The sequence below is a fragment of the Pongo pygmaeus genome, chromosome 3 (assembly GCF_028885625.2).
Source record: "Pongo pygmaeus isolate AG05252 chromosome 3, NHGRI_mPonPyg2-v2.0_pri, whole genome shotgun sequence".
Classification (NCBI taxonomy): Eukaryota; Metazoa; Chordata; class Mammalia; order Primates; family Hominidae; genus Pongo; species Pongo pygmaeus.
Genome location: NC_072376.2, coordinates 163,007,521 through 163,030,183, shown reverse-complemented (window position 1 = coordinate 163,030,183; position 22,663 = coordinate 163,007,521). Strand labels below are relative to the sequence as shown.

Below are 22,663 nucleotides of genomic sequence, written 5' to 3'. Positions count from 1 at the left end.
TTCATAATGTTTCCATTAAAAATCTGTAGGCTGGGCATGGTGCCTCATGCCTGTAATCTCAGCACTTTGGAAGGTCAAGGCAAGAGGAATGCTTGAGGCCAGGAGTTCAAGACAGGCCTGGGCAACATAGCAAGATCCTGTCTCTACTAAAAATACAAAAATTAGCAAGACATGGTGGCACACATCTGTAGTCCTAGCTACTCAGGAGGCTGAGACAGGAGGATCACTTGAGCTCAGGAGTTCAAGGCTACAGAGAGATATAATCTCACCACTGCACTTCAGTCTGGACAACAGAGCAAGACCCTGTCCCTATAAAGCAAACAAACCAAACTTGTAGACTAGTTCCATCATAAACTTGTATTAAAGTTTTGAGGCAGGCTGGCAAATGCCTGCAAGGTTAACAAATGCCTACAAGATAGGGCTCTCTACATCCATGGCAGACACAAGTAACAGTTCAATAGCCTCACCCTCTTCTCTGCACCCATGGCCCTGTTTTCTTTAAGCCTAGACAACTCATTACAATGTGCACTGAGTGCCTACTATGCACAAGCTCTCATGTTAGGTGCTGACATGGTATGAAACCCACTTTAGTAATCTTGGCATTCAACATTACAGCACACAGGTTCAGCACATGGTTTTAGGGTCAAACCTGTGTTTCTGTGTACTGACCACACAAATCCCTAAAGTATAGATGTCATATACCTTGATGACAACAGCCATCAAGATACCCAAGCTAGCTTGTCTTGTAATGTCCCCATCCAAATCAAACAATCTGCAGATTGTAATTTTGTCTCTTATATAGATTTGCCTACAAGGAGAGAATATGCTGACCAAAGAACTTAAGATGTTGGTTCCCTGGGCAGTTAGTTACAACTCTCGATGTTAATCCATCAGGTTGAGTGCAACGGCCCATGCCTGTAATCCCAGCACTTTGGGAGGCCGAAGAGGGAGGGTCCCTTGTGCCCAGGAGTTCAAGCCCAGCCTGGGCAACACAGTGAGACCATGTCTCTATTAAAAAGAAATCAATAATCATTCTTGGTTAGATACTATGCAACTGAAAGATTGATTAGAAGCGATCAGCCTCTCCCTACACAGATTCTTGCTACTGTAGGGATTCTTGTTTAAGATTTGTGACTCCCTTGCCACCTGTAGGTCTCCCCTTTCTTCTATTCTCACAGGGACATAGCTGAAAAAGTATATCCTGCATCCTAAAGTATTAAATCTTAATGTACCAATATAAAAATAACAGTGTGAGAGGCCAGGTGCGGTGGCTCATGCCTGTAATCCCAGCACTTTGGGGAGCCGAGGGATGTGGCTCACCTGAGGTCAGAAGTTCAAGACCAGCCTGGCCAACATGGTGAAACTCCGTCTCTGCTAAAAATATAAAAATTAGCCGGGCGTGGTGGCGGGCGCCTGTAATCCCAGCTACTCAGTAGGCTGAGGCAGGAAAATCACTTGAACCCAGGAGGCAGAGAGTACAGTTAGCCAAGACTGTGCCCCTGCACTCCAGCCTGGGTGACGAGAGTAAGACTCTGCCAAAAAAAAAAAAAAGAAAAAAAGAAAAAAAGAAAAAACCCCACAGTATGAGAGAATTTGTTAAACTCTTGCCAATGTATGTTAAAACTGCCCTCACCAAAACAAAGTGACAGGTGCACTAAAATCTCAGACTTCACCACTAGACAATTCACCCATGTAACCCATAAACCACTCGTACCCCAAAAGCTACTGAAATAAAAAATTAACAAAATAAAAATTAGAGTTCAACTAGGACCATGCATATGTATTTTTTTCATAAGTAGATAAAGCAGTCCCAGAACTGAGCTGACTCATAGCTAGACTTCAATGTTATTACAAGCTGGTCTGTCACTCAGAGTCAAGCCATTTTGTTCTTCTGTTGGACATAATCTCACAGACTATATCATACGAAGTCACTCTAAGACTTTATGATAAAGTGACACAAAAACAAGGTCACCGTGCAATCCACAATACCAAACATCCCCCTCTTGCATTAAGTGAGTGACTGCCATTTCTTTACCACCATAGTTTTTTCCTCAGTCTAGTCTGCCCTCCCTATAACTAAGATTTATAGAGATATCCAATCACAGGAATGTCCTGCCTTCTGACAGCACCCAAGACAGAGTGAGCCCCCGTTTCCTTAGATCCTCCCTAATATTACCCAGCCAGAGCCCAAATGCTATGATAGGTTCTAACACTCTCTTACTAAGACACCACATGGTATCTTATAAGGTGTGTTCTTCCTCATTGGAACAAGTAATAAACCCAACTTGTTCAACTACATGTGTGTGCCCAGTGGTCTTTGGCTAAAGGGAATTTAGATACACATATCCATATTCATTCTCCTTTCCCTGCCTTCTCTCTCTTTCAAGTTCTTTGGCCATAAAACCATAAAAAATTTAGGGGAAATCATTCTGCAAATCCTGATCATATGAGTACTACACACAAAGAGGGTTTCGGTTTCTGTATAGAAAGAGGAAAAACAGAAGCGTAAGGTGGTTATAAAACTTAACTGTTTTCAGGCATGGTAATGGAACAGAAAGTGTTCCTTCAATAACCTGTAAGACTCTTTCCAGAGGCACAGCTATGGCTTTTTACCTTTGATGTCCATTCAAAGACACTTTGCATTACTGCATATTTAGCAGGTTGACTCAGTGTTTACAATTAGGTAATACAACTTGGTTGGGTATATGTTTAGAAGGCCATTAACTTTCATCCTTACTCAACCAAATGAACTGCCTCTTATTCAAGAAGAAAGAGGTCATTAAAAGCTAGGTACCTCCGGCCAGGCACAGTGGCTCATGCCTGTAATCCCAGCATTTTGGGAGGCCAAGGTGGGCAGATCATTTGAGGCCAGGAGTTCCAGACCAGCCTCACCAACATGGTAAAACCCTGTCACTACTAAAAAATACAAAAATTAGCCACACGTGGTGGTGCACGCCTGTAATCCCAGCTACCCGGAGGCTGAAACACTAGAATCACTTGAACCCAGAAGGCGGAGGTTGCAGCGCCACAGCACTCCAGCCTGGGTGACAGAGTGGGTGGGACTCTGTCTCAAAAAAAAAAAAAAAAAGGCTAGAAATTTCCAATTTCTCACTCTCTGCAAACCTTCATTCTTACACATTTATTTCCATCTGTGCCCATTTTTTGCACGTCCTTTTCCTTTCAGTGACAGAGTGCTCTCCTCCTATTCAAAGTTAAATCCCTCTAACAGGACGTGGGTCCTTCTCTCCTCTCATGCTGAGGTTTCAGGGCCATTCTTTCTCTCTTCTCCAGCCCTCTTTATAGGATTATACACAAGTGTGTCCACCTTAAATACATGAACCGTCCAGCCCCACCCCATCCACTCTACTCTACCTAATGTGCTTTTGGCTTCCATTCACTGCCAGTCCTCATCTGTTTTTCCACTTCATCGCCCACTCTTTGCTTTTAAGCCACTGGAGCATCACTTGTGCTCCCTGGGCTCCACTAGCTGAAATGTGGCTCGCCCCAATCCCCAAGCACTTCTTACCTAACTGCCAAATGCAAAGCACATTTTCTGTCTAATTTCACTCAGTGTCTTCAGTGTCTTCTGAGGGCACTGGACACCAGTCCTAATCCTCTTCATGCAAATCCTTTTTTCCCTAGCATCTATGATCTCCCTTACCTTTACCTCACATTTCTTAGGTTGCTCCTTCTCAGTCTGCTTTTCAGGATCCTCTTTCCACACCCACCCAGGCACCCCTCATCCTCCTTAGACTTTCTCTGGGCAGCTGCATCTTTATCCATGGCTTCAACCACCATCTACACTCTGAGGAATCAAACACTGAGGACATTTCTGGCCTAGATCTTTCTCGAGTTCAATCCACTAACAGAACATCTCTCTCTAGATAATCTATGAATATCTCACATGCTACATGTCTAAAACGAATTTCACTCTCCATTACTGCCACCCTGACCTCACACTCTCCTCTTCCTGAAGTCCCCAACATATTGAACGGAATAACCACTGTTCCGTCATCTAAGCAAAAACCCAGCTTCCTTCTTCACTGCCCTTCCCCCACATTCAACAGAATTGGCAGAACTGTTGACTTTGGTCTAAACCTCTCTGGAAACCAACTCCTTCTACCCTGCCTTCTCTCATTTCTTCCCAGATTAGAGTAGTAAAGAGCCCCCACATCTGGGCCTCATCCTCCACACAGCTGTCACAAGTTTTTAAAAAATGTATATTTGATTTTCTTGTCTCTCTACTGCCCTTAGAACGAAGGCCAAACTCTTCAGCACATCACACACTTCCAGCCTCATTTCCCACCACTTCCCTGCAGGTTCCTACATTAGTGTCATATCAGCATGTTTGCAATTTCCTTCCAAACTTATCATACCCTCTTTATTCTCATTCCTTCTTGTATGCTGGAAATAACCTTCCTCCTCTCTTCTTGTCTCTTTTCCACTGACCCTTCAAGATTAAGCACCTCCAGCAAGGAGTTTAGTAAAGCAATAGAAACCTTCATACACTGAAAAGCTTTTAAATTGGTTAAATCACTTAGGAAAAACTGATTGGTTCAATCACTTAGGTTGGCATTATCTAGTGCTAAGTTAACAACACACATCCAATGGCCCAGAAATACACTCTAGGAAAACAGCCTGGAGAAACTCATTCACATAGACACTCTATACACACACACATGTTCATAGAAGCATTGCTCAATAGCCAAAGATGAGAGTCGGCCCACATGTCCAATAAGAGAATGGGTATACAGATTGTGGTGAGGTCACTAATGAACTACTACATACTAATGAAAATGAACAAATGAGAGCTATATGCAACAACTTGGATGAGTTTCATAAACAATGGTGAGCAAAAGATGGCAAAAGAATATGTGTGCTATGATTTAATTCCTACAGAGTTTGAAACAGAAAAAGTAAACTATATCGATTAGGGATGCCTTCATAGGCGGTAAAACCATGAAGAAAAGCAAGAGCCAGGCTGTTGTTGCCATGGGAGACAGAAGACTTGTAAATGGGAAGAGACACAGGGAGAGATTCTTAGATGCTGGCAATATTCTATTTCTTGACATGACTAGTAGTCACAAAGAGGTTCACTTCATAATTCTGGCTGTGTGTGTTTGTTTTATGACTTTCTATAGGTATATTATAGTTAAAAATTATGTCACTCCTCGCTGCTGTTTTTGTACTGAGCTTACAACATATTAATTTCTCATAATCACAATTTATTATTTGTTTCTGCTAGTGGTTCTTAGTGGAGAATTTCTTTAAAAATCAGGTGATTTTGCTGCATAAGTATAGACACCCAAGCCTCACCCCAGTTCAACTAAGCCAATCACTGGAAAGTGAGAGTGAACTGAACATGTGGGTAAGGTGTTTTGATTTCACAAATGACTCTGAAAGCAGTCCCTGGTTACAAGCCACTGCCTAGACTAGAAGCTCCGTCAAAAAACTGACTGTACCTTCTTCATATTACCAACACCTAGCACAGGACCTGGAATACAACAGGCACTTAAAACATGTTTGTCAAAGTAATGAAGAAAATGCGTATTTCCAAAACAGACTTACACATTTCGTGGTTTGCATTTGCGCTGCATCTAGGCAAAATAAGTACATAGTGTTACTGTTTTCTTAGAATGACTTTGGGAGGCTCAGGGTCAGGCTCCTGAAGGGCCTCATGCATGGTCTGAGACACTCGTAGGTCATGCCAGTCCATCAAAAGTCAACTGAAGGCATCTAGGGGCACTAGCAGGAGATGAGGACGCCAAGTACCTACCAGTATCTTTTCCATTTCAGACCATTAAAACACCAAGAGTCCAAGGGCACTTTGTAGTCCAATGAATGTGATGTGCCTTTTAATCAATGGAATATGTGTGTATTTACATACTTTTTTTAAACAGCTGAAGCACAGTGATCTCTCTACATTTAAAACTCCACTGTTAGATATTAACCCCTTGTCAGACATGTTATCTGCAAACATTTTCTCTCATTCTGTGGGTTGCTTTTTCACTCTGTTGATTTGTTTCTTTTGCTGTGTAGAAGCTTTTTAGTTTGATGTAGTCCCACTTGTCTATTTTTACATTTGTTGCTGGTACTTTTGGTGTGATACTTGAGAAATCATTGCCAAGACTAATGTCATGAAACTTTTCCCTTATGTTTTCCTTTTAGGAGTTTCAGATCTTATATTTAAATTTTTAAATTATTTTGAGTTTTTATGTATAAGGTTCCAGGTTCCAGTTTCATTCTTATGCATGTGGATATCCAGTTTTCCCAAAACCATTTGTTGAAGAATCTGTCCTTTCCCCATTGTGTATTCTTGGCAACCCTGTTGAAGATCAGCTGACCATACATATTTGAGTTTATGTCTAAGCTCTCGGTTCTGTTACATTGTTCCATGTGTCTGTTTTTATGATAATATCATAATGTTTTAATTACTGTGTCTTTGTAATATATTTTGGAATCAGGAAATGTAATGCCTTTAGTTTTGTTCTTTTTTCTCAAGATTGATTTGGCTATTTGGATATTTTGTGGTTCTGCATGAATCTTAGGTTGTTTTTCTATTTCTGTAAAAAATGCCATTGAGGCTGGGCGTGGTGGTTTATGCCTGTAATCCCAGCACTTTGGGAGGCCAAGGCGGGTGGACTGCTTGTGGCCAAGATTTCGAGACTAGCCTGGCCAACATGGCAAAATTCTGTCTGTACTAAAAATACAAAAATTAGCCAGGTATGGTGGCACAAGCCAGTAATTCCAGCTACTCGTGAGACTGAGGCACAAGAATAGCTTAAACACAGGAGGTGGAGGTTGCAGTGAGCCAAGATGGCACCACTGCACTCCAGCCTGGGCAACAGGGCAAGACTCCGTCTCAATAAATAAATAAATAAATATGTCATTGGGATTTTTATAATTGCATTGAATCTGTAAATCACTTTGGGAAACATGGGAATTTTAACAATATTAAACCTTCCAATTCATGAACACAGGATGTCTATCCATGTATTTATGTATTCCATAACTTCTTTCAATGTTTTATAGTTTTCGGTGTAAGAGTCGTTCACCTCCTTAACTTTCCTGAGTATTTAATTTTGTAATGCTATCATACATGAAATTTTCTTAATTTCCATATTAGTTTGTTATTAGTGTATACAAACACTAATTGATTTTGTATCCTAAAGGTTTACTGAATGTATTAGTTTAACAATTTTTGTGTGGTCCTCAGGGTTTTCTACATATAAGATCATGTCTTCTGCAAACAGATAATTGTGCTTCTTCCTTTCTGATTTAGATGACTTTCATTTCTTTTTCTTGCCAAGTTGTTCTTGCTAAGACTTCCAGTACTAGGCTGAATGAAGTGGCAAGAGTGGGCATCCTTGCCTTGTTCTTGATCTTAGAGAAAAGCTTTTCTACTGTTGAGTATGATATTGGCTGTGGGCTTTTCATATATGGTCTTTATTATTTTGAGGTAAATTCCTTCTATACCTAGTTTATTGAGTGTTTTTATCATGAAAACATATTGAATTTTATCAAATGCTTTTTCTGCATTCTGCATCTATTGAGATCCTGTGATCTTTATCCTTTAATATTCAAAAAGTATAAGAAATAGTACAAAAACCCCAAAACAGACACATTTTTAAAAAGAGGATTTGAATAGACATTTCAAAAAAGACATACAAATGGCCAAGTATATGATGCTCAACATCAATAATTATCATGGAAATGCAAATCAAAACCACAATAGATGTCACCTCACTCCTGCTAGGATGAATGGGTTTTTAAAAAAAAGGTATTAGAGAAGACATAGACATATTGGAACTCTAGTACACTGTTGGTGGGAATGTAAAAGGTTATGGCTGCTATGGAAACAGTGTGAAAGTTCCTCAAAAAATTAAAAATAAAACTATCATATGATCTAGCAATTGTACTTTTGGGTATATATCCAGAAGAATTGATATAAGCATCTCAAAAAGATATTGGCACTCTCATGCTCATTACACCACCATTCACAATAGCTAAGATATGAAAACAACCTGAATGCCCAGTGATGGATGAACTGATAAGGAAAATGTGGTATATACATACAATGAGATATTATTCAGTCTTTAAAAATGAAGCAAATTCTGCCATATGCAACAACATGGACAAACCTGGGGGACGTTATGTTAAATGAAATAAGCCACAGACGAACAAATACAGCATGGCTTCACTTACACAGGGTATCTAAAAAGTCAAACTCATAAAAACAGAGACTAGGATAGTGTATGCCAGGGAGTGAGGTGAAAAGAAAATGGGAGGCTGCTGCTCAATGAGTATGAAGTTCCAGTTATGAAGATAAGCAAGTTCTGGAGATCGGCTGTACAACACTGTGCCTATTAGTTAATACTACCATACGCTGCACTTAAATTTGAAAGGGCAAATCTCATGTTAAGTGTTCCTAACACACACACACACACACAGACACACACATAAATGTTCCTTTTAGGACAAAGAACTACATGGAATCTTATGTAGGTGGAAATTTTAACAATAGCAATTTTAGGCTACTTTTCTATCAGTTACTATAAAGTCTCTCATACACCTCTGTTAAAGTATGTCCAGTAACTGCCTAACACAACTAACTAGTTTGTAATTATAAACTGTCTTGACATTTGTGGCAGATATTGAGTTGTATAAAGTTTGGACACTGAGACTATGCCTAACTCTAGGAGTAGAAGCAAGCACTGAACTTAATGATAAAAAGGAAAACTTATTTACAAATCTAAAGTGCAAGGACTCTTCAAACTTAGAGAAAAGGATACACACCCGCATACTTAAATATGGTAACACAGAAAAAGGAAGACAAAAAGGAAAGAAAAGGAAAGACACTTCAGGTCTAACATCAGTAAAATCTTAGGAACCTAGAGTTTTTCCTAACTTCGGAAACTAAGAAAAACATTGCTTCCAAAAGAATGTAACCAAGGAAAAGATATTTGCCTCTACAAGATGATTCGATACCCTTCATCAAGCGCGGCGTTTGTGTGAGACCGGGTGGATTATAATTTCAAGGTCCATTTTAAATACATCACAGATGAGTTCCCACATCCAGCTGGTTAAGAAAAAATACAGAGTAAGAAAAAGTAAGACTGATTAATTATTCTGTCATGGCAAACAACTTAATTGAGTTTCCTGGCCAAACCGCACAGAATGTAAACTTAAAGGAATTAGCAGACTAACACAAAGTGCACTGCTCTGGCCCAGATGCTGTTCCCACTCCATACTCATTTGCCTTGTCTCTGAACCATTACTGACATATTTGCTCAATGAATATAACACCTATTTCTGCAGAGCAGGACTGGGGACACAAAATAAGACCTTTCACCTCAAAGACCAGTGCTTTTTCAATACACCTACAGGCAAGTGACTGAACCAAATCATCTCCTAAAGTCACAACCAGTTGTACGGTCTGTGATAACTTCTACCGAGAAGGGGGTACAAAAGCTACTTTGACCCTATGAATATCTATGAAGAAATAGTTACATCCACAAATCCATGTTTGAGCACTGAAATCTGGGAGGAGTTTAACTGAAGGCCAAATAAATTAGCTAAATGTAAAAATGAAAATCCCACCCAGTAACCAAAAAGCTTTGTAGCTTACCCACTGAGGAAGAAATCGTATCTAATCTCCTGGGTAGGATGGAACCACCAGATCAGATCTGTGATCTGGTTTTTGCTCCTCATACGTGGGGCCAAGCATATCCCAAAATCTACAGGAGCTCACTATAGGAATTTTCATTGTGCGTTTTTTGTTTGTTTGTTTTTTTACATTATGTTGAGATGGAGTTTTGCTCTTGTTGCCCAGGCTGGAGTGGAGTGTAATGGCTCACTACAACCTCTGCCTCCCAGGTTCAGGAGTTTCTCCTGCCTCAGCCTCCCGAGTAGCTGGGATTACAGGCGTGCGCCACCACGCTCAGCTAATTTTTGTATTTTTAGTAGAGACAGGGTTTCTCCATGTTGGTCAGGCTGGTCTCGAACTCCCAACCTCAGGTGATCCGCCCGCCTCGGCCTCCCAAAGTGCTGGGATTACAGGCATGAGCCACCGTGCCCAGCCCATAGTGCATTTATTTTGATGATAAAACTTAAAATGTTTATGTAATCCTATTCTGGAACATCTGAACAACTACTTCTAAGTTAACAGTCTTTTGGCTTCAATTACTCTAACTATGCCAGGAATTAACAAGGAAAAAGGGAAGTGGACTTCATATGTATAAAAGACATGTTCACAGCAAGTTAAGGTGAGAAGACATAATTTTGCTCTACAGGAATACTCATTAGCTGTGCAAAACTGACTCATTACACAGCATTCCAACATACAGCACACCTAACTCAGCACTCAGTACCACAGTCACACTGGGAACACCAATTTAGTTTGAGCAAACAGTATCTCTAGCTTTATATTGCTATTTTGCATTTTTACTGGTAATGCACTTTTGTTGGTATTTACACTGTCAATATGTTTGGGTTGTATCACTATGTAAAACCTATATGCATAAGCATACCTAATTTTATATTTACAAACATTTAAGGGACAATGTAACTAAAGTAATTAAAGTAATTAAGGCAATACCTGGCTTCTGCAATTTGGATGTTGGATTTTTATATTGTTTTTAATCTTAAATGGCTAACATTGTTGAAGTTTGAGAAACAATGCAACCTTAAGGATACTGAGACAGAGAAACCTTCAAATTGAAACGTGGCCACCTAATATTTGTAAATAAACGGGGCATAGTACATATAGGGTCAGTCCTTCAACTGGTGCATTTAAATAGAGGTAAAACTTTCCTCAAAAGTTTCCTCAGCTTCTGAAGACCTTTGCTGAACACTCTCCTCCTTAATCTCTCATTCCTTTCTCCATTGTGCTTTATTTTAATCTTGCTGTGAGTCAGAGGAAAGCTTAGCCCTCGGTTTCGAGCAAGTGATTGATAATGATGGTAACTCAAAAGTTTCAGTGCAAGTGATAAAGAATTCAGAAACCAGATGTTTATCCAAAAAAGAGGTGATGACGTTTAGAGGAAGAGAGAGAAGGAGAAATACAGGTTGGGTATTCCTTATCCAAAATGCTTGGACCAGAAAGGTTTCAGATTTCAGATTTTTTTCAGATTTTGGAATATCTACATTACCCTATGAGTATCATGCAAGTATTACTGATGTTTTCAACAGTATCTTTACACCACAGAACAGAGAATAAGCAACAAAGCAAAACAGTGAGTAATGTACATAGGTCTTAACCCCATGTAGAGCATTGTGGAGAACCTGCCATTGGTGCAGCCGGCCTACGCATGTGCCATTTTATTACTCCTTGTGAGTGTGCTTTCATGGGGGAACTGGGAATGCACAGAAAATATTTATCACAGCTGAAAGGGGCTGGAATGATCTTTTTTTCCCCCTTGGGGAGGCTGAATAAACTACATGTTGTGCACCTGCATTTTGACTGCAACCTGTCACATGAGATTAAGTATGGAATTTTCCATTTGTGGTATCACATTAGTACTCAAAAAGTTTCAGATTTTTGAGCATTTTGGATTTTCAGATGAGGGACACTCAACCCGTAGCAGAGGAAAGCATGATCATCGTCTCAAAACTTCTGAAGGGTGTAATCCCAGCTGATCAGGAGACTGAGACGACAGGATCGGAGAGGCCAGGAGGCCAGCCTGGGCAACAAAGACTCTGTCTCTAGTTATAAAATGTAAAAAGAATTTTAAAAGAAAAAAGAAAAAAATCTGAAGGCTGCCATACATAAGCAGGATGAGACTGAAGTAGCTCTAGAATTAGAGGAAGAAGTTACAAGGACACACATTAAGAAAAAAAAAAAAGCTGAGGACCAACCACCATTTATCAAGCAGCCACTGCAGGCTAGAACTCTGCTAAATGTTTAAATACACTGTAAAATTTAGGTAGAACCTTCCAGAAACTGGCTTTGATCACTAAACTAAGAGACAAGTTTACATTGTACTATATCTCAAGTTCTCCCACACAGGTTTAATGAACAATACAACCAGTATTAAGTTTCTAGAACCCCTTTTTTACCAGTATTAAGTTTCTAGAACCCCTTTTTTCTTGATTCTTCAGCAGATAAGGCAAAATACTATTAAATAAAGAGACCAAGATGATGAGCAAGGGCATTGGGGAGAGACTCTCAATGACTGCCTTTGAGAAATAACTGCATCTGTTGGGGCTCAGTAAACAATACCCCAAAATGAAGGCCTCAGTAGCATCCTCAGAGGCAAATGTTTTTCTCTGACTTTCTCCCGCCCTCCTGGCTGTTAGTCCCATTCACCTCCAAAGCTAGCCATAAAAACTAGAATCCCTCTTCTCCAAGGAAGGTCATAGTAACCCAAACCCTTTTCCCCCAAAGCCAGCCATAAAATCTAAAAATATTACTCTAATTTCCCCCTCCCTTTGTATGTAAAAACTGGCTGCAAAGAAATGATTTGACCTACCTGGTTTGACTGTAGGTCACAAGACCCCCATTCCAGAGAGGGTCCTGCCCCACACCCAGAAGAAAGGAATGTTGCTCACAGAGGCCAAGAAGAATCTAGACAGACAGGCCTTGCTGGGTGTCCCAACTCAGTCTATTAACATTAAATGATGCTCTTTTGTCCAATCATACTTCTACATGGCTGTCCATACTTTGTTGAATGTAGGCATAAAAATGGACAATTTCCCCTATATCTTTGGGTCTTAATTCCAATGGCTCCTGTGTATACATGTTAAATAAATTTGCATGCCTTTTCTTCTATTAATCTGTCTCATCTCAGTGATTTTCAGCAAACCTCCTTGGCTTCCACACATTGCTATTTCAAAAGTTAACATAGTAATCTGAAGTTTTAAAAACATACAGTGAAGGAAGAGATCAATGAAAATATTTTAAAACATCTATTGTGAACATTTTGCATTTTGGTTGCAAGTAACTATAATTTAACAAATAAACAAAAGGTAACAGAGTAGGTCAAAATTGCAGATTATTTTAGTCACTTAGTTTGAAAGTTAGTAAATGTTACAGTGTAATGAAAAGTACTTAGGGCGACCTCACCAAACCAGTATTTTACCATTCCTTTAGTCTATAAGGAAAAGTTTCTGACAAATTACAATATAATGACTTCTCCTTTAGGCTGCTGAAAACACAGCAAATAGGACAAAATATCCCAGGGATTAGGATCGAATTACAACGTGTTTTAAGGAATAAAAGAATATTCATTTAAGCTCTTGACTTTATTTCTGACTCACAAAATTAAAAAATTAAGATTGTGTTAAAATTAAGTATGAAAAAATTAGCAAAAACAATTGCTTAAAATTATAATGATAAAGATGAACACAACTAAGCCTTAGCTATGGCAGAGAACTCCCGTAGACACTGAAAATATTAGCGGGCTTAGAATAATCCTGGGATTTAAACACATAACGAGAAATAAATATGAAAGAATCTGGTTGTGGGCCAGGCACGGTGGTTCACGCCTGTAATTCCAGCACTTTGGGAGGCCAAGGCGGGCCGATCACGAGGTCAGGACATCAAGACCATCCTGGCTAATACGGTGAAAACCCATCTCTACTAAAAATACAAAAAATTAGCCAGGCGCGGTGGTGGGCGCCTGTAGTCCCAGCTACTCGGGAGGCTCAGGCAGGAGAATGGCGTGAACCCGGGAGGTGGAGCTTGCAGTCAGCCGAGATCGTGCCACTGCACTCCAGCCTGGCAGACAAAGCGAGACTCAGTCTCAAAAAAATAAAAAGAAAAAGAATCTGGTTGTGATAGCTGTCCAAAGAGAAAACTCAAGTCAGACATCTCAATCTCAGATACTAGTGAAACTGATAAATTCTTGGGACATAAATATACTGCATCATTTTTCTTGAAGAAAAATATATTAAAAAATTGATAACACAAAGGGGCAAGGAATATTTGCCTTTAACCTGAACTTATGCTACCTCTGTAAATCTGGCTAACTGTCCAACTGGCTATCTTAATAAATAAAGATTTTTTAAAGCATCTACATCCACCTATACTCAACTATTAAAACATCTTAAATAGGGCACAAAAGTAAAATTAATTTAAAAAAATCACTTGCCAGAAGCATTTGTTTCACGGGATAAAGGGATAAACAAGACAATTGTGGTCCCACCCCCTGTTGGGTTTGTAATTTTCCCTTTCATGAGGACAGTCTATGGAAAAGATCCTCCTGTATGTTACTGAGGTGTTTTAAGAACTCCATCTAAATCTGGGTAACTACATCTGATCAAGTACCCAGCCAACTTTCAAAGAGAGACATGGAACCAGATAGAGCCAAAATCATTTCTCTTTCCCACCCCCAGAAGCATTTCCCAAGATCAATGAACTTTAGAGGCAAAAGAAGACTGTATTAGTCCATTCAAGTTGCTATAACAAAATACAAAAAACGGAGTGACTTATAAACAGAAATCAATTTCTCACAGTTCTGGAGGTGAGGACATCAAAGATCAAGGTGCTGACAGATATGGTGTGTAGTGAGGGCTCTTGGTTCACTCATGGTGACTTCTCACTGCATCCTCACATGGTAGAAGGGGCAAACAAACTCTGGGGCCTCTGTGGGCACTAATCCAGCCTATGAAGTCTCTGCCTTTATGATTTATTCACCTCCTGCTGTGGGTTGACCGCATCTCCCAAGCTTCAGGTGTTGGAAATTTAATTGCCATTGTAACAATACTAACAAGTGAGGCCTTGAAGAGGTGATTAGATCATAAGGGCACCACCCTCATGAATGGATTAAGGCTGTTATTGTGGGAGTGGGTTAGTTATAAATGGAGGGAATTTAGCCCCATTTCCTCTCTCTATATCCTACATTTGCTTTCACCTTCCACCCTTCCACCCTTCCACCATGGGATGACCCTCAACAGTTGCCAGTGCCGTGCCTTGGACTTTCTAGCTTCTAGAACTAGAAAATAAAATAAATTTATTTTCTTCATAACTTACCTAGTCTGTAGTATTCTGTTATAGCAAGACAAAATGAACAAAGACACCTCCCAAAGACCCCACCAACGGAATGGACTCCATTTCCTCTCAGGTGGTAGAATGCAGTAGTTAAGAACACAGAATTTCAGAAGCCAGGGAGAAAGGGCTTCTGAAAGGGTTTCACAGGTAAAGAAAATTTTGCAGCCCTAAGTTTCAATATTAACTTTCCAAGTCCAATCACCATGCATGACTTTAGTGTGCACCATTTTCGACTCCTATGTGCAAATACCTTGTAACTAATGAGTTTATTTCCTTCTTACCATAATAAGTTCCACAGTTTCTATTATAAAACTTATTTTTCAAGAAAAAACAACTAAGTACAATCTAGGTTCTTGTGGAAATTCATTTTTACTTCAAAACTCTCAGAAACGTATTTTGGTTTATTTAACACTTTCAAAGAACTGACCTAACCAAATAGATGCAGTATATAGGTTTGGTAGGAGGACCTCAAACTTCATGGGCTTGATTTCTTTAGAATCTTATTTTTCTTACATGTTCATGTTAACTTCATGAAGGAATGAAAGTATCATTATCAAAATAACCAAAACTCTCTCATATGCCAAAAAACAATCAGCTTATTGTTTATGAAGGGATAAAAAGTAGAAATAACAAAATGACATTTTATTTTGGAATGAGAGAGACAGACATAGGTCGCTCTTAATGCCTTCGACTCTTGGCAAGCACTTCATCAGAGATATACACCCCATTCTGTGATTGTTATCTGGACATGTGCAGCCTCATCGATTTTCTGGAAGATGGGTTCTGGCTAGGGAAAGGCAGCCCAGGCCATCATATGCTCCACCAATAACCCCTCAGATAATTGAAGGGTACATACACATTTTTAAACCAGAAGAGACCTAACTTAGAGAGGTGGTCTACCAACTGCTCATCCCAGAGAAAAGGACACCAAGGCCAGGGAAGTGAGGTGAAATTTTTCTCAAATCTAGTCAGTGGAACTCAGGAATCCTGACTTGGTCAGGCACTTTTTCTACTGTCCTTGGTTATATCTCTTTAGGTCATCAAAACTTTACAAATATTTCAAAATGCTCAGGAGAGAAGACAAATGCTCAGAAGGAGAGAAGACACATGGAACAGAACTAAGACAAGGAATTATGAATCAGTCCCTAATAAAAAAGCTAAAGAACAAGTCATCTGGACATCCTCTGTTGGTTATTACAGATACTGAGCTCAGCAGGCTCACAGCTTAAGACAGCTCAACTAATTTTCCCAATACTGATTAAGAGCCATAGTCCTGCCGGAAGAGGTCCCCCATCTAGTTTTAAAGAATACACAGGATTACAGGACTGCACAGCATCAACTCAAACTTAATCCAGCAAGGGTGCATAAATCAATAAATTGAAGGTGCTTGTTGGTTTAGTGTAGTGCTGGAGGAGTGCCAGCTCACACTAGAACAGCTTTTAGTCTCCAGAGACTCTCAAGGTCAAGGGCAGAAGAAAAAATAATTTGGGCCATGCAAATTTCTTTTGTCATCTGAGTTCAGTGAGATTGGGCCTCTGAATGAATGTTCATGTCCTACTGTTTTGAGTCATCACTTTCTATTCTTCACTCAAGACATTTCAGAAAAAAACATACCTCTTAAACTACAAGTTTCATGGGATCGAAGAAGCAGAGCCTAGTTGAACATGATGTAAAATACTGCCTGAGAGAGCTTTATTAAAAATAATCAACCAAAACGAAATAAAGCAGTCAATTTTGACAATGTGGTGAATATATTACAGACTTATTTTTACTAATGCAAATAACTTCACAGATAGCTGCTTAATTCTCCTACATGAAAAATCTGAGCACACAATTTTAGTTAAAAGTTGAAACTATTTACATTCTGGAATGATTGACAGTAAGCATTCATGACTATTTTTCTTTTTTCTTTTTTTTTTTTGAGACATAGTCTTGCTCCATCGCCCAGGCTGGAGTGCAGTGGCATGATCTCGGCTCACTGCAACCTCCGCCTCCTGGGTTCAAGCAATTCTCCTGTCTCAGCCTCCTGAGTAGCTGGGACTACAGGTGCCTGCCGCCACACCCGGCTAATTTTTGTGTTTTTTTTTAAGTAGAGATGGGGTTTCACCTTGTTTGTCAGGCTGGTCTCGAACTCATGACCTCAGGTGATCCACCCGCCTCAGTCTCCCAAAGTGCTGAGATTACAGACGTGAACTACTGTACCTATATTTTCTAAAAAAAAAAAAAAAAAAAAGAAAAAAAAAAGGCATTACTATGGAGCATTCTACTAATTTGGGGGAAAATTGAAGAATTATACAAAGATCCACTGTCAGAGAGAATTCCATATGACAAAAAAAGTGACTGTCCAAGTTTTCTTTTTTGCAGTAATTTTATTATATTAAAAACTTCTTCAAAGTGGGCAAAGCCATAAAAAAAATTTTGGCTGTGCAACTATTTGTTATATTATTTATCATATTTTGGTATGATTTGGACTCCATAGATAATATTTTTTTCAAATCCCCATCCACTAAAAATCAGTGAATGATTTGAAGGAAATTTGTTAACAGTCAATTTGTAGTTGAAACTACAGTTGCAGAATTAGACCCAGTGGCCACGGATGCTGTGGGCGGTAAAAGACGCAATCTATACTATGTACTCCTATTAATGGACATGCATAATGTCCATCTTATCATCTCTCCTATGAGATTCATCTTTACATTATGTCAATTTTATGTAGTAAATCCATTGTTAAAATTTCTTTAGAGAAGGTTATTAACATTGTTGACTCTGAAGAAACCATACCAGGAACAGTATCCCAAGGGCATGTTGAGTAACAAGTGCTTAAGCAAACAGGCATTGCCTTGATCCTGCAAATCTGATCTTGGGTCAGTCAAACAATTGGTTACTCTGTTTTAAAATAGCTAGGCAAATATTGCTTTTAAGTGTTTAACATGATTAAGAAATGCAACAAGGCCCTTTGAACATTGTATCTTCCTTTTTTACTTATACTCCTCCAGCTATCCCCTTTACCTCCTCAAGAAGCCCTTAAAACCAAAACACACAACTGACAGAATGGGTGAAGTCACAAGCACATATGTAGACTGGAGAGACAATTTAATTTTGGCTGGGTCACGTTCTAGGCAGGGCAACAAAAACTTCTGATGGCAGTGACTAAATAGACAATCTCAACCACCTTTAGTTTTCCTCCATGTGGCTACATTAGCTCAGTAGAGGTGAATCGTAGATGAGAAAGTATATGCTGCAGGCACTGTGAGGCAAGGCATGCTGCCTAAGTTTCCTCATCTAGAAAATGGGGATAATGCCTTCAGAACAGAAAAGCATGCTGAGATAATATAAGAAAAACATTTGGCTTGATGCTCAGCTTCCTCTCCCTGCCAAGCTATTGCTATGACTACATGGAATGTGCCATTTGCATTAAGAAAGATGCACAAGAGCGGACTGTATGTAAACATGCAGTCAGCACACACCTGGGTTCTGCCTGGTCTTTCTGAATGTTATTTAGAACTGGAAACAGGTTCTTAACTACTGATAATGCCTTTTCTACCTGAAAAGAATGAGGCATAAGTATTGCAGGAATTCAAGGATGACCCAACATCCAGCCAAGCAGTCTCTTTGACCGAGGCATGGTTGACACGGCAGAATTACTAGTAAGTCCCCACTGCTGAATCCAATGGCCTCTATCATTCTAATTAGCTACTCTTATTAGAGGATAAGGCAGGAGAGATTGACCTTGATTTACCTTTTTTCCAACCAAATGTGGAAAACCCTTTAGCACAGTGATTGTTAACCAGGGTCCCACATTAGAATCACCTGGGGCGGGGGGGCTTTTGAGACTCCAGGCGCCTAACCCACACCCCAAACCCAACCAATTTAATCAGGATATCTGGAGGTTGGGGGATCAGGGTCCCACATTTTTTGAAGTCCCCAGCGTGATCCAAGATGAAGCCAAGGTTGAGACCTGCTGTCTAGGATCATCCCTCTTCACCTCAAGTAACTTCTGCTGCAAGGCAAACTAGGAAAGCCAACCTAGAGCATTTCACAACCACAGCTTCCGACAGCAGTCACGACAGGACCCCGAATACTGGAACATGACAGGTGCCTGCACCAGGGTCCACACCGAGGGTCCAACAGAGCTTATTAGTAGGGGATTACCCACCTCCCCATGGGAGAACCATTTTCTCAGACAGTTTGCACTTCAATACAAATAAGTTCAACAATCTTAGGAGATGCCACCAGTGCCTAAATTGGCGTGACCATCAGGAAATTTTCTCCTTAAGAGACAAACCTCTTGGGAAGGAAAGTCAGTGTGTATGTGGGCACCCCACCGCCCCCACCCCCAGCCAATCTCTAGAGAAGGAGACAGAAGCATCAATTCCCGTGCTGCTTGGAAAGCACCCGGCAGGCTCCCCGCTGCGCGGGCTCGCGCCCACTGCACCTGCCGGCGCTCAGCCGCACCTGCCGTGCAGCGCCCTCCCTTCCTACCTTCCAGCAGCTCGTCCAGGCTGGTGACCTTCCGGCTGCCGTCGATGGTGTAGATAGTGCGGACACCCTGGGGCAGGTTCACGTTGTCCGACAGGGAGCGGGTGAGCTCTATGAGGAGCGCATCGAAGGACCGGAAGCGGTCGCTGGAGATGGCAAACACCAGGCCCTTGAAGTAGCGGTCCCCGTTCCGGTAGAAGCGCGCCTTCTTGGCCTTCTTCTCCGAGCTGAGGGCCTGCAGGGTCCGCGTGCGGTAGAAGCTGCAGTGGGCACTGTGCGCCGGGCTGGGGATGAGCCCGTTCCCCTTGGGGCCCGAGCTGCTGCTGCCCCCGGAGGAGCTGGGGGCCCCTCTCCGCGACCCCGGCCGCGGCCTTTTGTCCCGTTCCTCAAAGTGCTCCAGCTCGATACTCCTGGTGCTGGCCATCGCAGCAGCTCCGAAGGCGTCTGCAAAAAGACGTTCCGGGCCGACTAAGGGTGCGAGCGCTGGTGCAGGGACGTCTGACTGCGAGGGCCCTTAACGCGCCGGGACACCTGGCTCTGGCATCCCGCCCCCTCCGCGCAGGTGGGGCCAAGGAGCCGCGGAGGTGCCGACCCGCCCGCGCCCTCAGCTAAAAGTGGCCGCAGCGCCGAGCTGCCCAGCTCATTGTCCAGTGCGGCTCGCTCCGTGCCTCCCGCCTGCCGGGGAGCCCCACGCCCCCGCAAGCGCCTCCTCCACCCGGCCACGCCTCACAAGTCCCGCTCGGAAGCCGGCCGGGAGAGGCAAAGTTGGGCCACCCGAGGCTCGCGCTGGGCCCGCGGGCGCACACAAAGCTCGGGCGTCTGCCGAGCGCTCCTGGGAGCGTCGAGGGGAGGAAGGAAGGAAGGAAGGGTGGGGCGGGGCGCGGAGCGTGGGAGAGGCCCCCGGGGGAGTCGCGCGGGCCCCCGCCCACGCGCGCGGTCCCAGGCCCGGGGTGCAGCGCCGCCACCTCGGCCGCGACCGGATCCCGCCCGCCGGGCAGCGCGCGCCGTTCGGGGCTGAGAGGGCCGTGTCTGGCCCCTTCCTCCCCCGGAGCGCGGCCCTAGCGGGAAATAATGCAGCCCGCCTCCCACGCAGCCGTCAGGCCCGGCCCACCGGCAAGCATCGGCGCTCTGGCCTCCCTCCGCCGCCCGCCGGCTGTCAGCGCTGGAGGAGGCTTCCCGGCCCCGGGGATGCCAAACTGCGGAGCGGGGGAGGAGGGGGCGGAGGAGGTGGCCGAGCGCCGGCGCGGGAGGAGCGGCTCCTGCGGGTCCTGGGCAGCCCCGCCCGCCTGACGGCTCCTGCCCGGCGCCGCGCGCTAATGGGCGCAGCCGCGACGCGCGCTCCTCCGCCTGGGAAACGTAACCGCGCAGGCCAAAAACTACAAAGGAAGGAGATTCAAGGGCAGGGAGCACATCCCCAGCCAGCCTCCCAGTGAGGACCCCAGGCCACACTACCGCAGAAATCCGAAGCCCAGCATTGACTTGGGGCCCACCATTCATTTTTTTTAAAGAAAGATTTGTTGCTTTATTAGAAAATCCTTTGAGAAAACAGCCTCCACTGTTTCCATTGCAGATTCGCTAATATGGTACGTTCAGTAACTTTGAATGAATGATGAGAAGTTATTGGGTAGTAGAGGGGGTTATGTAATCAACGAATATTTATCGAGAGCGTACCATGTGTCAGGCATTGTTTCTGTCACTGGGATGCCCTAACAAAGGAAAGAGAGACTCTGCACCCACTCCCCCACCCGCATATTTAATGTTGTCAATTAAAGCTTCTTACCTAAGAGGCCTATCATTTGTGAGCACCCATCATAGTGGAAATCTTAATGCCGTAGTGTCTATTCAACAATAAAAACATCTTTTCCAAGACTTAAGAGAAATACTAGTTATTTGCATTTTGTTATTAGGAAAAATAAAGCTCAAATATGTTTGATCCCAATTTGGCACGTGAAACCTTAGAACATTCAACACCTGGTTTTCCGAGCAGCCCTAGACAGCAATCCAAACTGACCTTTCAGGAAGAAAGGCATAGTTGCTTTTTCTCGGGTTGAACTGAGTCCTGGAAGAGCATGAATAAAAGAACGTAGAAGCACATGCAACGGTCTAGCATCTGTGAAGTTGGTGCGCCCCACCAAACACACGCACACACACACACACACACAAACCCTGCATGGCAGCTCCGGAGAGGTCTCCTGCTTGGTGCACAATACCACTCCTAAGGCAGTTCTGGGCATACACCTGGGCGTATCTAACTTCCTGCGGGGTTGGGGCATGCTAGGAAGTCAGAGCTGATCTGAGGCTTCAATGTAGTTTTTCTAGAGGAAAATCCTGCAGCATCATTAGGTCCACCACCTTAAAAGGCCTCAACCTAGATCAGTTAAATCAGAATTTCTGGAGATGGGCTTCTCCAACAGTATTTTTTTTTTAAAGTACCCCTAAGGCATATCCAGAGTTTCCAACCACAGGCTGTAACACCAGGAATCAAATAAATCAGTGCTGCTTCTCAAACTTTAATATATTTACATGTCATAGGGGAATCTCATTAAAATGCAGATTGCTATTTTGTAGCTCTGGGGTGGAGTTTGAGATTCTGCATTTCTGATGAGCCCCCGGGTAATGCCAATGCTGCTGGTCTTGGTACAAGACTTTGAGAAACAAGAAACTAAATTGCAAATTTATTGAGATAAGGTTCCATCTAAGTACTAGTAACTCCACAGAGCCCATCAACTTGCCTTAAGATGGCCATGTTCATTTGTATCACTGTTTGTATTTCTTAGGGGGAAAAAAGACTCTGTAAACTATTGCCGTAAAAACAAATTATCCTAAACTTAATGATTTACAACAATAAACATGCATAATCTCAGCATTTTTGGCAGATCAGAAATCTGGGAGCAGTTTACCTCAAAGCCTCATGTGATTGCTGTCAAGATGTTGACAGGGGTCACAGCCATCTAAAGGCTTGACTGGGTCAAGAAGATCCATTTCCAAGACAGCCCATTCACATGAATGGTAAGGAGGCCTCAGTTCCTTGTCATGAGCACCTTTCCATAGAGTTGCTTAAGTGTCACCATGACTTGTCAGTTGGCTTCCTCTAGAGCAGGGGTGTCCAATCTTTTGGCTTCCCTGGGGCACATTGGAAGAAGAAGAATTGTCTTGGGCCACACAGAAAATACACTAACATTAATGATAGCTGAT

The 22,663-nt window shown here is 42.2% G+C and overlaps 1 protein-coding gene across 7 annotated transcripts in view; it reads right to left on the bottom strand.

Moving 5' to 3' along the window:
• The window catches only part of DCLK2 (doublecortin like kinase 2), a 176,083-nt gene extending 155,294 nt beyond the window's left edge, over window positions 1-20,789 (bottom strand). For 3 of the 7 annotated variants that reach the window (XM_054485681.2, XM_054485683.2, XM_063664177.1), the window contains exon 1: window positions 19,472-20,566. In XM_054485681.2, the coding sequence (XP_054341656.1) occupies window positions 19,472-19,892 (421 nt within the window). In that variant the 5' untranslated portion in view covers window positions 19,893-20,566. The other 4 variants (XM_054485680.2, XM_063664176.1, XM_063664175.1 and 1 more) reach the window with 3 other exon arrangements.
• Window positions 20,790-22,663: the final 1,874 nt, after the last annotated feature.